The following is a 15,994-nucleotide window of genomic DNA, read 5'->3' as shown; positions in this document are numbered from 1 at the left end:
AGAGTGTGCGCGGTGCTCACTCCCAACACAGTTACCGGCGCCTAACCGAAAGCTCCCAGTCGCTACTGTGACAGCCAGTTATGGTGGTCACATGCTCTTAAGCCACTCCCCACCTCTCGTTGCCTAAATCTCTTAGAGGGCCAGGAGGCGCCGGTGTTAAGAGTTTAAGTTACACAATATTGATTTATTCGGTTTCAAAACCTCTTAAATTCGTAAGTATGAATGGCATGAGAATGACCACCTCAATTTACAGCTATTAAAACATATTATAATCACAGATCGACGCGTTTCACAGATTTCATGTGCTTCTTCAGGACCAATGTGATTTATTATAGTAGTTATAAAATATATTGTTATCTTCGCACAAATATGTATTCAAATATTTAATTTCCAAAAGAAAACCGAAAAAGGGCATTAAAGCAACCTCCAAAAAGGTACCAATTTCAAACCTAAGGTCTAAAGGTGCACTTCCCGATTGACCCGGGTCTTTAACACTGGATTAAAAATGAACGCTGTAAAGCTTTTTACACTTGACATTTTCATGTTCATTCTATTTTTCTGATGTGAGTATAGTCATGATAGTTTTTATCTCTGTGATTGTATACATTTTGCTTGAGGTTTAGGGTTAGCATTCGGGGTTCTGGCATAGAGTTAGGCTGAGATTAATAGTTGGTAAATGACAATTATTTTTCTAATATGATCATTTGATTTTTTTAAGCTTGACAAATTAATCTTAATTGGTTAGCAAAAGATGGTGAAAAGCCCAAATCTTTAGAATTGGACTGGATATTACGGGGAGCAGGTACACGTATCCTTCATCCAGTGCTTACACATGAGTCCCGGTATTGGGTCCAGACCCTGGTAATAAGTGCTTGTGTCCTGTTTGGTTTGATTAGTATATATGTGATGTCTTTTATCTTTGTACGACAGGTCATTCACTGCAGTGGGTATCTGAAAATAAGGCAGTATATGCTGGACATATCTTTATATGACTCCTGCTATCAAATTGTAGGGCTAGTGGCCGTGGGTCAGTCTTTACCGCCGAGTGCCATCACGGAGATCAAACTCCACAGTAACATGTTTATGTTCAGAGCAAGCCTGGACCTCAAACTCATTTTCCTGGACTCCAGGTAAGCTGTTTGTTTACTAAGACTGGAACACCTAGCAATCAATTTCTAATCAATTTCTAATGTCCGCCTTTTAGGTGGCTCAGGAACCTAAGATAAAAGTCAGTGAACATTAATAAAATTGGTATGGGTGTTCAATTTTCAAGAATTTTTGGGATGTGAACAATTGCTTCTTAACCTGAAAGCGGACTCATATCAGCCCCAGATTTGATTGGCTGGATTTTTTGAATGTTTGCCTTGCATTGATGCATGGTTATATGAATGTTATCAAAGGAGAAACTATTTTGTGCTGACTGTGTACATGCAAACTTGGATGAAGGATGAAGAATTAAACCACCTACTCACCAGCACAACATGGATCTTCAAATGCAGTCCAAAGCTTTTTTTTGCAGAGAGATCACATCACAAAAGGGCAAGGGCCATGTTTTGGAGCCAAAATGTGCCACTTGTATTTTTGTGATGTGATCTCTCTGCAATAAAAGCTTTGGTCTGCATTTGAAGATTCATGTTGTGCTGACGAGTATGTGCATTGATCTGTGATATATCCAGTGTCCAGCTGGTATTCACTACAGCATCCGCTACGGGTGAGCCTTGTGATCCAGGAATGTGTGTTTTGGGAATCTAGACAAGAGTTAAACCACTTGACTGTTTCTCAAATTCTTTGTGGACTCCTTGATAAGATCTCTGCACTCCCAGATTTGCTCACCTTTTGTTGTAGTAATAATAAGGAATTTCCAACCTCCCTGTTAGATTTTGTAATCATTTTACATAATGGAGAATGTAACAGGAAGAGCTTGAACACAAAGGTGGGCAGGAGCATCCAAATTTCCCAAGTGGACAGGAACAGATTTCTAATTTATGGCAGGGAGACCTAACTGTTGGAGTATCCAAAACACACGAAAAGCCAGGTGTTGACTAAGCCCATTATGTTATATCTATAGGTTAATCAGGGGCGTAACTACAGGGGTTGCAGGGGTTGCAATCGAAACCGGGCCCCATGCTCCAGGGGGCCCTGTGCGGCTCCCCTGTACACCTGGATAGGAGGGGCAGCATGTAGAGAAATCACTATCCTCCTTTTTCCTCCTGTAGCTTCAGGAGGAAAATTGAGGAGATTGGTTCCTCTGTATGCTGCCACTGCCACTCCTCCTATCAAGTTCACTTGTGTTCTGCTGTCTCTGGGCCCCTGTGTGCTCCCTTTCCTCTCCTGCCGGCTGCTGCAGGGGATGTGTCACAATAGAGAACCAGGAAGGGGTCAATAAATATGCAATTTACCAGCTACTTCCTTTTCTGAATGGACAGAGTCATAGTTAGTGACATTGTAAAAAAATAAAATAAAATGATAAAAATAATAGAATTAAAATACCAAAAAATAAAAACTACTGACACCAGTGGGTGAACTTCCAGGATCGCAAAAGTCACACTTGCCACCCGGGCCCTGGCATTCCACCACCATGGGGAGGCCCCAAGATGGCAGGAAGAGGGCCCACTGCAGAACTTGTGAAAGGGTCCCACTAATAAAGGGACCATAATAAAGGGCCCTGCAACAAGAGTAAAGGGCCCCAGTATCAGTGGGAAGAGCCCCAGGCTTAAAGGGAAGGGCCCCGGCCAGGGGTCCGGGGGGCCCTTATGGTTTCTTGCACCGGGGCCCTGAAGGTTCTAGTTACGCCTCTGAGGTTAATAATATTAGATTTGGGTAGACCAACACTTTAAAGAAAAGAACCGAGTATGGATATTTTAAACCAAAAAGAACAGAAAGAGGTAGGGAGATCACCACTACCTGAGTGTAGCATTTTTTTTTTTTTAATTACTACACTCAAATATTGGTGCTCTCTATCCTTCTTTCTTTTATTTTTGTTTTTTACATGTTCTGCTGGTGGGAACTCTCCCAGATCCAGCATGAAGTCGACTGCCGATGCTGCCTTCATGTGAATTTTTTATGTTTTTATGGTCTCATTGTTCTAGTATAATAATTTTTACTTTTTCATGTTAAAGGATTTGACCTGTTTTGTGCCTGGGTGTGTACTCTACATACCTTATAACATTAGGATAGTGAGTGCAATTTGTTCATGGATATTTAATACATACAGTAGTTGCATGTAACCATGTACAGTATATACCATACCTAGCCAATGCTCCTATAAGCTAGAAATCATTGAAGTAGACACAGCTACTCCAGTGACCTCCACATGCTTCTGGGTCCGGTGGCTGGCCTGTTATATTCTGAGTAGGGGGCGCAAGCGCCATTCAGAGAATGCTTTGATGAATAAATACACAGCGTTCTCTGATTGGACAAGGTATAGAGGGGGGCAGTGTCTACTTCAAGCTTCCAAGGGGATCAGCCAGGTATGGTATATGCATAGGGTCAATGGTCTAAACTGGACCAGTGTAACTATGTATAAAATATCAATACCTGGAATTCACCTTTAAGATTTGAACAAATGTCAAATGATACATGACTATGAAAGTTAAGTTTGCATAAACAGGTTTTGGTTAGAGTTCCTCCTAAAAGCCAAATTTCGGCCAAACTGAGCATTTTGCGTTTAAACGTATTCAGGGGCCTCCCTATGGTGGTACATACAAAATCATGTAACCAAAGGTTGTAGCGATTTTCCTTAGAAACCATGTGAAAAACCTGTTTAATTTGATTCAAGGCATTATACCTAATTGAGACTAATGGTCAGTTTATTGAACCATCTGACTTTAGCATAATTGCAATTCCCTTTTTATCTAAATAGCTTATTTTAAGCTACAACAAGACATTTATGACCATACAGGTTATGGTGAGGGAGGATTAAACAAACCTAAAAGCCCTCCAACTGAATCAATGCATAGCAGAGTAATGCCTTCTTAGTATGGAAGGTATTCACATGTCTCTTTCCATCACATATCCCAATACTAAAAGGATTATTCCTTATTCAAGGACAGTAGGCATAGCCATGCAAATTATTGATTTATGCTCCATCAGCCAAATGCATGTCCAAAACCACTGGTATTTAGTGCATACAAAGACCAATATTATAGAGCCATTTATTCCAAACTACATACAAGTATTTCATGCTTCAGGTTTCGAAAACCCTGAAACAGCTATAAGCAGTTTGGAATAAATGGTTCTAGAGTATTTGGGTATAGTTCCACTTCACACCAGTGGTTCTGGATGTGCATATGGCTGATAAAGCAACGATTTTCATGGCTCTGCCCACTCTCCTGGAATAAGGCATAACCCTCCAATTTTTGGGATATGTTAAGGAATGAGACATGTAAATATCTATTCTAAGAAGGTTTCACTGTGCTATTTTTCAAGCTTCATTAACTCTGCTTTCTATTTTAACAAGAATCCTTATTTTAAAACAATGCGTGCCATTAGGAAGTTGATTTTTTTCCCCTTTAAAGTGGTTCTGGTTTGGATTTTTACAATACTGTTTTCATTATTTTATTTTAAATATCATTTATGTCCAAGGGGCCAAAAGACTCTACATTCTAGTGTTTCCTGGGCTTAGTAATTGATGATTCTTTTACAGTTCCAGCTGGCAGAGTTGTCCTTATTTATTTTACTATCAGCAATAATTGCCTGAATCCAATGGATGCAATCAGTGCTTGGCTTTCAGACCCTTCTATCAAAAGTTTGTAAAAAATGAAAGTTATGTTTATTGTACAAGTGCATTCCAGGATGTGCGCTCTGCATCCAGAAAGTCCAGATGTAGCTGGATCAATAAAAGTTATATTGGTAAGAGAGCTAAAATAATATTAGGCTTTTGTCTTTTTTTTCTTTCTTTGCAGAGTAGCTGATTTAACTGGTTATGAGCCTCAAGATCTCATTGAGAAAACGCTGTACCACCATGTACACGGCTGTGATGTGTTCCATCTACGCTATGCCCACCACCTTTGTTAGTATCAATTTACATTACAGTTTATTCATTAATGTGCCCGAGCCATTTTATTTTGTGTATTTTTGAGTGAAGAGGTGTTAAATTCCCTGTCAGATTTTTATTGCTAGTAGAAAAAGGTGCAGAATTTCACATTACAATAGGTATTCCGGCCAAGTCTTAAATAGTGTAGATGACTTAGGTGGCTCTTGCAGGAGTGTTGGCCCAAGGTCGACTCCTAACTCAAGAAAAGACTAGCTGTCCAAAGAGGAAAACCCCATAATTAGAACACATGAAGTCCAACACATTTCAGGAGTCCAATGACCCTTCATCAGGACTTTCTAATGTTTAACCATTGGTGTCCCAGGGCATTTTTTTTTTTTGTTTGCTTCATCACTGGTCCAATCCAAGGATAATGACAGAGAGGGGGGCTGCTGTGTACCATACTATCCCAAACACAAGGTCTCGGTTTCTCCCATGCCACAGGCCTCCCCTCGTGAGCCCCTCTAAAGAGGTCCACCCACTTCCTCTGTCAATCATTTGAAAGTCTGTTCTTCTTTTGGAACCAAACCCATTGGTGCCTCCTCAGTTGTCAGTTTCTTTGATCGGATGTACTTTATATACACTGCTATGTTTTTATTTATTTATTTCAAATACTTCTATAGCGCCGTCAATTTACGCAGCGTTTTACATATGTATTGTACAATCACATCAGTCCTTGCCCTCTTATGGAGTTTACAATCTAAGGTCCCAAACTCAGCGTCATACTAGGGCCAATTTAGACAGGAGCCAATTAACCTACCAGCATGTCTTTGGAGTGTGTGAGGAAACCGGAATAACCGGAATATGAAAACTCCAGGCAGGTAGTGCCATGGTTGGTATTTGAACAAACTACTCTAGTGCTGCTAGGCAGAAGTGCTAACCACTTAGCCACTGTGCTCTAAAAATATGTATTTACCTATAAGAAGTGTTTTTCCACACTAAGCCTTTCATTTAGGCTCTAAACCAGGGGTTTCCAAAATGCGGCCCAGGGGCCAGATGTTGCCATTTGCCTGCCCTTATCCAGCCCTTGGAATTAATATGAGACACTATTCTGCCCTCTGACACCAAAAATGGGGTGCCAATTTTCCCACTGATACCAACAATTGGGCACTATTCTTCCCCCTAATACCAAAGATGGGGCACGGGTTATTCCCACTGATGGCAGCAAAATGTTCTATTCCCGCTGGCCAAAGTGCAGCCCCCCTAAGGTCTGGAGCACCATAAACTTGCCTTTTCTATAGAAAGTTTGGAGACCCCTGCTCTAAACAATTGCATTTGTTATTTAGAATATAAAGGAAAAAAAGTGGTGGAAAAAACACTTGTGGTTTCAAAGCTAAACTCTGGGAAAATAAGTGACCCTTGCAGTGGGGCTCCCCCCACAGGTTTCCCCTCCAGCTGCACAACTGCTCCTCCAAAGTCCCTTTTCTTTGCTACTCTGCCCATTGCAGGCACTCTGGTGTCAGCACAGACTGCTTGTCCTGCATTCAAAAAGAGGATGCAAAGGTTCAACCACAACAAGGAGCATCAAAGAGAGAAAAAAAGTGTCAGCTGCCAGGGGTGTGATGTATATGATAAGTTTAGTTGCTTTTTCCATTTCCATAGACAGAACAAGCATTTGATCTTTGCAATGCTGGCGGAGCCCTGTTGCAAGACCTATTTTTTTCCCAGAGTGAATTGTATGGATTTCTCATGATTTTCATAAAAGGGTGCTACAATGTGTCCTTCTTTCTCAAATCAAAAAGTTGGGAGGCATATTTCATGAGCAAATCCAATTATATTTAACAATTACATTACATATTTCATTCTTCCACTTAGTCTGAAAATTGTCTCTATTGACACATATTGAAATAAATTGTTCCCTTGAGCTGCTTTACTTCAGTGATGATGTTATTTTTTTTCCTTCCATTTGCAGTGCTAGTGAAAGGCCAGGTCACCACAAAGTACTACAGGCTGCTCTCCAAACATGGAGGATGGGTGTGGGTGCAGAGCTATGCCACCATTGTCCACAACAGCCGGTCCTCAAGACCTCACTGCATTGTGAGCGTCAACTATGTCCTTACGTGAGTGCAACTACATATGTCAATTTGAATGTACCTATATCCAGGGCTATACCCCAATGACACTTGTGGGACAGTGCAAAGGGATAAGGGGTTGGCAACTTGGCACCACACCACACCACCAAATTCTAAAACTATGGTAATTTCTTCTCATTTTGTTTCCCACTTCTGTCCACCACTGGACTTAATTTAGTAAGAGACCTGTAGAGTGAAGGGGGGATGTAGAGGGTAGTCAGAAGGCTGTTTAAAATTAAAGTAACATACAACCATCTCTCTTTTTCCCATTTTTGGCGGTCTGCATAAGTGAAAAGTAGCTAGTCATAGTCGTGTACCCTAGCATCAATTTTAATTAATTATGAGACACTTTTTCCTCCAGCACAGATGAACCACCCATACCATACAGCCATAGCTAAAAGAAAATTTGGCCAAGTTTTCCAAAGTTCCAAGCCAGCCCTTTCTTTCTGTTCCAACTCATTTACTTTTTTTTTTAACAAGGCACCCATCTTTGGAATAGCACATGGTGTTGGTAATATGATTACTTTTAGATCCTAGATATAGGGTCCAATCACACTAAAGTGTGCACTAATGCACAAGCGATACCATGGGTTAGATTTACAAAAACTGGAGCACTCTGATGCAGCTGTGCATGGCAACCAGTGGCGGCTGGTGATCCATTGGTCAAGGGTGGCAGCAGACGGACCAAACCATACCCCCCCCCGACCACACCAGCTCCAGCCCGCACTGCCCCCCCCGGTCGCCGGTCCCCTGCCATCTCCAGCCTGCATTGTCCCCCCATGGTCACCGGTCCCCCACCAGCTCCAGCCCGCACTGTCCCCCACCAGCTCCAGCCGGCACTGTCGCCCCCCCGGTCGCCGGCTCAGTCACCTTGGGCAGGCAACGGCGGTGGCGGCTTCTCCCTCAGTTTCCTCCCTCCGCCCTTGGCCAATAGCATGGCTTTTCCTTTTGGCCAATCAAGAAACGGGTTTTAGGACCCACTTCCTGATTGTCCAGGAGGAGAATCAGTGTGGCAATAGGGAATATTCATTCGCTATTGTCTCACAACTGGGTGGGCTCGGGGTGCAGAACCCACCCTTTTTTGAAGCCTCTGGCTCTAATCACATGCTTAAAAAAAAAAAACCCCCATCGGAATCCATGCGTCCGGTGCCCTGCATGTAGATTAGGGGGGGCGGTGCCCTTGTGCCCCCAATGCAACAGCTGCCACTGATGGCAACCAATCAACTTCTAATGTCAGATTCTTCAATGAAGCTTTAACAATAAAACCTGAAAGCTGATTGGTTTCTATGTACAGCTGCACCAGATTCTGCACTCTCCAGTTGTAGTAAATCTCTCCCCATGTGTTATGGCATGCATTAACATGTGTTGTGTTAAGGCAGGACATTCATTATTAAAGGGGTGTCAACACACCACAATGGATGATAAAACATACATGACCCTTTTTGGGAAACAAAGCCTACCACAATGCACAGTTTATGCTTTGTGGCATGTTGCGTGTTGCACTATTTTGGGTTGGGTTATTTTTTTGTTTAATGAATGGCACTAGAACACACCACACATAGAGTAGGTAGTGGTACATTGCCATGTGTTGTGGTAACATGCATTAACGTGTATATTTTAGCATGCATTGCTATACCACACAAATGTAATAATAAGGGTCCTCACAGTGTGTCTAAAGCTAAAACCTTTTTTGCTCATTTTGGATAGAACAAGGAAGAGTTAGAACCTCTGTCAGGATTATATTGCTGTCTGTGTCCCCACTGCAGGGATTCACTAGATGCCACTAGAACAGGAAAAAAAGGGATTCTGCTGACAACTGCCTAAAGCTGGCTATAAGTGGATTGAAATTTGGCTGGTGCAGCAGGGACCGGCCAAACTAAGATCCATGTGTGACCGCTCCCACTCAACAGAAGACAAGAAGGGTTACTTGGAAATTTTTTCTCGATCAGCAGCTGTAGTCAATAGACAGCAGTAGCCGCTGATCAGTGTATTCTGAGTCACACTGTTAGAATACAATGTTCCAGCAGGGAGGACTCCTCTATCCATCCATTCATTGGCTGAATGAAAAAAAAAAAAGATCCATCTATGGCTACCTTAAAGCCTCGTTCGTTTTTTTTTCTGGTGAATGAAAATAAATGAACAACTCAGATGAGAGCCGCTGTACTAATCCGATGTTAGTACAGTTATCTCCCCCACTGGACTATTGTGTTCTGACAGGGGGACGGCCCCCCCACCAGAACATTGTGGTTGGGAGCCAGTTGGCCGTTGGTTTTCTAGCATACACATCCGGCAGAACCCGGGTGAATGGTTAACTTCCTTCAGACTGGTTGCCATATACATGGGCCAAATGTCGGCCGGTTTTTATTGAACTAGCCAATGTCTTCCGACATTCGGCCCATGTGTAATAGGCTTAAAGTGGATGTAAACTTCCATCCCTGACTTTTACCTATAGATAAGCCTATAATAAGGCTTACCTATGGGTAGTGTAAATATCTCCTAAACATGCACTGTTTAGGAGATATTTACTGTACAAACAGCCAGTGATATCATCCAGGCCATTCCTTCTAAGTCCTTTGCCGTAAACGGTGGCTCCTGCTCGAATGCGTGGGAGTGACGTCAACGCGACTCCGGCCAGTCACAGAGCTGGAGTCCACGAACCCGGAAGCAAGATGAGTGAAGATGGTAGCGCCTGCACCTCTCGGCACTGGAAGGGCTTAGTTTAAAGGTGCGTTTAACATAATGCACTAGTATGCGATGCATAATCGCACATTATGACATTACCTTGCAGGGTACGAAAAAAAAAAACGTTTTACAACCGCTTTAGGAGAGTATTTCTTCACACTTTGGAAAAATAACTCATCAGAATTAGCAATTGGGGTAATGAGCTGCTGTCTTTTAAATACAGTGTCTTTAGAGGAGGCCTTCTTTAATGTTCTAAAAGCAACTTAAAAAAAAAAAAAACCTAAACACATACTCAAGAGCACTGTGGTGTATCAAATAAACAGTGCAATCAATCCATAATTATGAAATCACAGACAATTACAATGTTATACAAATGGAGTAATCAGATGACTCACCTGGAAATGACTACACTTACACTAGGGTCTAAGAGCTTAATTTAAAACATACTAACTTTCTGCAAACACTGAAGCTACCAAGATCTAGGCCAACCACACAAATACCAGCAGGGAAATGAAGGTAATAAAAATACGCAGTTCATAAGTTTGTCTTGTCTGTCTTTTAATTTAATATATTTTGCTGGTTACCAGACCCAAAAGATCATTGCAAGATTTGCCGTGACTGCAATTTAGGTAAAAAGCAGTGCAATTTGACAATAAGTGCAAAACAGTGCCATTGTCCTAAGTACAGTATACGGTGGGTGAGAGGTAATGGATCCTGAATTTTGACTGGTAGCCCATAATTGTTTGTAGAAAAGTGTCTTTGGCTAGGCGGCTTGTATGCAAGCCTAGGGGAGCCTTGGGTGTAGACCACGGGATATTAGTAAGAGTAAGAAAGACATATAATATTTTATTTTTCGTTAAAGTACATTGAAAAGGACAAGTCAACTGTGTCTTTTAGGACTCACAAGATCCCTGCTGGGTGTTTCAGGATTCCAGCAGGATCCCTGCTGGGTCTTCCAGAATGCCTTCCAGGATCCTTGCTTGGATTTCCAGGACATGCACTACCTCTAGGACTGCCAGAGTTCCCAGTAATGGCGTTGGGCATGTCCTCTGACCAGAAGAGTGTTTAGGCACCAGCCTTTGAAGTGGCTGGTGCTGTGTCTTATCGCCAGCTACCTGAGAGCAAAAGCACTATATTAGTTACCTACCAGTTTCTTGTTTGTTGGTGGCCCAGACTGACTTGACTACTCCACCAATATCCCTGCCTGGGCCTGACTACTCTGTTGCCTGCCACAACCTCTGCCTGGACCTAACTACTTTACTGTCTACCACCTGAGCAGTCTCCACATTGAAGCATATCCTGGGGGACATGACCTGGTGCCAGTTTGCAGCAAAGAAAACCAAGAACCTTTGGTGTTTTCAGCCAATCTCCACCATAATTAGCTCTGGTGAAGACTAACTGGTACTTATACTCTGCATTGTGGGTGAGCCAATGTCACCTGCCAGGGGGTACCATAACACCAACATGTTTCAGGGCATCCATCAAATGGCCCCCCTCCATCAAGGATTCAACAACCTGTTTAAATACGTGGGTGCTGGATTCAGTTAAATAAAAAAAATATCCAATATTAAGATGAGCTGATTTGCTTTGCTCAGTTCTTGCAGCTGGTTTAGAGGAACCACAGAGGCCCTATGGTGTCCTTGAACGGTGTTGGATTGTCCTTTGCAACTTACCCTGTGGTGTCCTTGAACTGTGTTGGATTGCCCTTTGCAACCTACTTGAGGAAATAAAATATTTTCTTTATATTTAGTATGGCTCTCCTTATCTTTTAATATCATATTTTTCCAGTCACATTGAGGTCATCATGTTTTCCGAATACATCATCAGGTGCTTGTGCATAGGCCCTTTCCATGTAGGGGTACTAATGATATTCACTAATGATTCTTCAATATGAAGGTTTGTATGCTGTACAAATAAGGCAAGGCTACTGAATTAAACTGACTTTGATAATTTAGAGCCAATCAAGGGTTGAGCATACAAGTCGATGGGAATGCAAAACTCATTTGGAGCAGATCAGTATGAGGTCAACTGCAAGTCAAATGCACCTGTCAATGGATTCTAAATTATCTCAGAGGTGTCTGACATGAGGACCCAATCAGGAGTAGAGTGCAAACTGATGTTATTGGCAAAGCCTGCTGACACAGGCCGTTAGGCCGGCCATACACTAAGCAAACGAACCAGGCAAAATTTACTCAGCGGGTAACCCTGCCCAATCAAAGGAACCACATGTAAAAATGTTGGCCAAAGATCACTGGCATACAGTTAAAGCGGAGTTCCGGCCTCAAATACCTTTTTTAACTAAAAATACCCCTATAATACTAATCCATCGCCCTTTACAGAACCGCTTTTCTCATACTTACAAGGTGTACGGTATTGGATTTTAGTCAAAATCTTACTTTTAAAAAGCTGTCTGGGCGTGGCCATCTTGGATGTGGGCATCTGAAGCCGCAGTGTAATCTGCGGTGTCCTTCTTCCTGATTCCAGGAAGTGTTCTGGGAGTTCTTCCTGATTCCAGCCTCCTGGGAGTGATGACAAACAGCTCCCAGGATGCAATGCAAAGGCGGAAGTGATGTCGGTGGCCGCGACCACAGAGGGGGGAGAAGGAGGAAGTAGAATCAAAAATGCCCTGAAAATAGGGTAAGGGACCCCCGAAAAAAAATTGAAAATGCCCAATTGTTGATCAGCATAGCGAGCACTCAAGGAATCACTAAAGTTGCAAAATAGGCCGGAACTCCGCTTTAAATGTAGTCACTGTTCGGGTATTTTGCCAGCTGGTGGCATTGGCTGTTAGATTACAATAGCTGCAGTGGGAGATTCCTCCATCCACGATATACAGCTGCATGGAAAAATTATTTTTGTTCACCCTACAGGCCGAATGGAAAAATCCACATGTGTATAGTCAGCTTTACTTTCTCAGTTTCTGCTGGTGACTATTGTTATTGGGGCAAAAAGTGATGGAATAGAGGAACAAAGGGGAAATCTTCCAATCGGGACACCTGCTGTGCTGACAAGTACGAGGGACTCACTTTAGGGAGATTTCTTCTCATTTCTGTTTTGTCTCTAGGACAGTAAATAAAAAATCTATCCAAGGGGAAACAGTATTTATACCATGTGTGAATAAAAAAGTAACGCGCTTCAAAAGTATACCAGCAAATATGATTATGTAAAACATTCAAATCATATTGAGTGCAGGTGGACAAAATCTGTACACAAAATAATGTCTGGTGAATGTCTTTAAACGGTGAACAGAATACAAATGAAAATCTGGTGAATGTCTTTGAAAGGGGGTGAACTATAAGTGGTCAAAGTCCATAATCAACCATGTGCAGACCAATGATCTTATTGGTGATAAATCCACAACTGGGATGGTGACTAAAATCGGGGTGAATCAAACCAACGTTGTGAGTGGCCTCTTACCATATAGCCAACAAAAAGTGACCTCCAAATAACACGTAGTAGTGTGGTGATAAAGGTGACACCCCAGTGGTAGAAATGGACTCTTACCGGAGGTAAAGGAGGTGAAAGCTTCAAGCAAACGTAGGTAGGGGATCCTGTGTCAGCAAAAACTAGGGAGGTAGGGCACTCTCCTTCCGGATCTTCCTGATCGCATCCACCCACAGCATCCAGACAAAAAACTTGGTGTGACTCAAGGTACAATGGCCCAAAAGGAAGTTCCCAAAAGGAAGAGAAGGGGCTGATAGAGCATTATCTTTAAAACCAAAATGTAATAAAAGCAAATACACTTACAGCAATCCAAGTGAAACAGATGCGACAAATAGCTGAAGAATGTCACGACCGCCTGCAGAATGGTACCGTGACCAAGTGACAGCGCGACCAGCTCCTTCCGACGCGTTTCCACACAGGGGTCGTCTACTGGGACTGGAGCATGAGTATTTATACCATGTGTGCCACTGTGATGAATTAAGGCTCCTTTCATAGGAAGGGTCCAATCAGGTCTGCCTGTCAGTTTTTCAGGTCTTCCATAATCAACGGTCTACTCATCCTTATGGACCAGCAGGTGTAAATGGACTTGGGTCAGAAGGCAGGCAAGTGTAAACAGAAAATCTGTTTACACCCAGCTTCCAATAGAGCAGAGTGGGCTCTGTCTGTGTCCGGTCCGCTCTGCATAATTTGCAGCGGACATAGACATGTGATCTGCCCACTCTGCTCTGATCAGCTCCCCTGATGATCAAAACAGAGCCTGCATCGTCTTAAAGGGGCCTAAAGGGTGTTAAATTGATCCCTTTATTGTTGGCAAGGGTAACAGGTAGCAACTTACTAGCTTTCACTGGAAGTAGGTTTAAATGACCTTGCTCCCATTTCCACACCACATCTGGCAATGCACATTAAGGAACTTCCTGCACCAACACCAAGCTGATGTTTGAGAGCAGGGCCCATTTTTTTGAAGACCCACTCATCTTGAATAACGTACCCAAATCAGGCAGAGTGGTATTGATATGGCAGGGTGCCTGGATGCTTATGGCCCTATTGATTTGAAGATACTATGCCTATTGTGCCTGTCAGGGGGATGGGATGTGTTTGTACAACAAAGAAAATGACTAAATCCAAACTGTGTTGCATATGTGAAACTGTTAGATTTGCTGTTATTTATTCTTTTAGAAAAAGGGAAAAAAATGTTAAAATTAATGACAAGGGCATTCTTGTAATAAAATATAAATGAACTATGATGTGGATTCTCATAATGGTAATTTCCATACTTTCCTGGAACATCAATGGCCGGCTGGTGGACTTCAGTTCCACCATTGTGTGAAAATGATTATGTTTTTTGATAACATTTGGTAAACATTATTCATTTTTTTTTCTCATACACAGAGATATAGAGTACAAGGAACTGCAGCTCTCTCTGGAGCAAATGACTGTTTCCAAAGCTCCATTTCCATGCCGGAATTCAGTCACTACCTCGCAGGAGTCAAGGAAGCCAGCCAAGCTGAAAGCTGCAAAAGTCAAACCAAAACAGCCGAGATCAAACCCCTACCCACAGGTACGGAGAACTGTCAATAGACTTTCCTGATTCACTGGGGGTGGGGAAGTACAATTGGACGGTTCATTAACAGTTGAAATGGTTCATTTGGCATGGATGATCATCAACTTGTTGGATTTTCCAGCAAGTTTGGTGCAAACAAAAATTTTAAGATTATTTTTTTTAGAAAACAAAGCAAAGCCTTAACCAAGCCAACCTTAAAAGTCATATTTAATAATACAAAAAACAAAAAAACAATGTAATTAGTCAAATCATCAATATTATTTTTTTTTAGCTTTCATTTTGGTTTATTTTCAAATACTAAAATTTGAAATCAAATTTCTGCAAACATAACAAAACATAACAATGTGACATACTAAGCTATGCGGTCGTAATGCGCTTAATACATGTACATGTCAACTTTGGAATTAGGTTGAAGGTTGTACACTCACTTGGGCTTAAAGAGGAGTTCCACATTTGGCACCTTTCATATGGATGGGGGTGGGGGGAGCGGGTACCTATTTTTGACAGCTACCCTGTCCCCACTTCTGTCGGACCTCACCGCGGCGAGGTACGTTAGAAGCTCAGCCCCCTCCTCTTCCCTCCTCCTTCCTCTGCTTTTAGGCCAGTAAGAGGATGCAGAGCGCTTTGCACATGTGCAGTAGGAGGGTGCAGCTCACTTTGCCTATGTGCAGTAGGGACCCAGCCATGAAGTTGCAAGGCTTCACTGTGTAACGTTCATGCGTTTTTGTTTAGTGGATGGATTTACAGCTGCAGAATTATTACACTCAGTATCCATATAGAGATCTGTTGAACAACATATCCAACTCTCAGGACTTCATCATAGTGCACAGCCTGTATACAAATTACATATACTCAATCAGATGTATAGCTGGAGGGATAGAAAATATGAGATGTATAGATGAGAGACAGGCAATTGTATAGTGGGCACTTAGGAGTAATAAGGAGAGTTGCAGGTGGTAATAATAGGCAGATAGGTTCTGATGTCAAGTATAATGCAGATGGTAAGAGGACACAGATGGAGTATACTTCAGACAGAGTAACCTAGTGCAAGGATAGTGTAGGTAGTCCCAAGAGCTAACAGTCTTATGCAGATGATAGGAGATAGATAGATATAGATAGTCCTGGTAGTTGCAGTAGATGACAGTAGGAGTGCAGTTAGTAAGGAATCCCCTGTGGGGTACTTATCACATAGATAGGTTAGTA

At 42.3% G+C, this 15,994-nt stretch overlaps 1 protein-coding gene across 4 annotated transcripts in view; it reads left to right on the top strand.

Moving 5' to 3' along the window:
- SIM2 (SIM bHLH transcription factor 2) overlaps positions 1 to 15,994 on the top strand; it is a 200,431-nt gene that overhangs the window by 164,232 nt on the left and 20,205 nt on the right. For all 4 annotated transcript variants that reach the window (XM_082246947.1, XM_082246946.1, XM_082246945.1 and 1 more), the window contains 4 exons: positions 931 to 1,130; positions 4,905 to 5,011; positions 6,945 to 7,092; positions 14,620 to 14,788. In XM_082246947.1, coding sequence (XP_082103073.1) covers positions 931 to 1,130; positions 4,905 to 5,011; positions 6,945 to 7,092; positions 14,620 to 14,788 — 624 coding nt within the window. The remainder of the gene's footprint in view (positions 1 to 930; positions 1,131 to 4,904; positions 5,012 to 6,944; positions 7,093 to 14,619; positions 14,789 to 15,994) is intronic.

This window comes from Pelophylax lessonae (assembly GCF_965119305.1).
Source record: "Pelophylax lessonae genome assembly, chromosome: 2".
In the NCBI taxonomy this organism is placed as follows: domain Eukaryota; kingdom Metazoa; phylum Chordata; class Amphibia; order Anura; family Ranidae; genus Pelophylax; species Pelophylax lessonae.
This window is presented reverse-complemented; position numbering and strand designations above follow the sequence as displayed.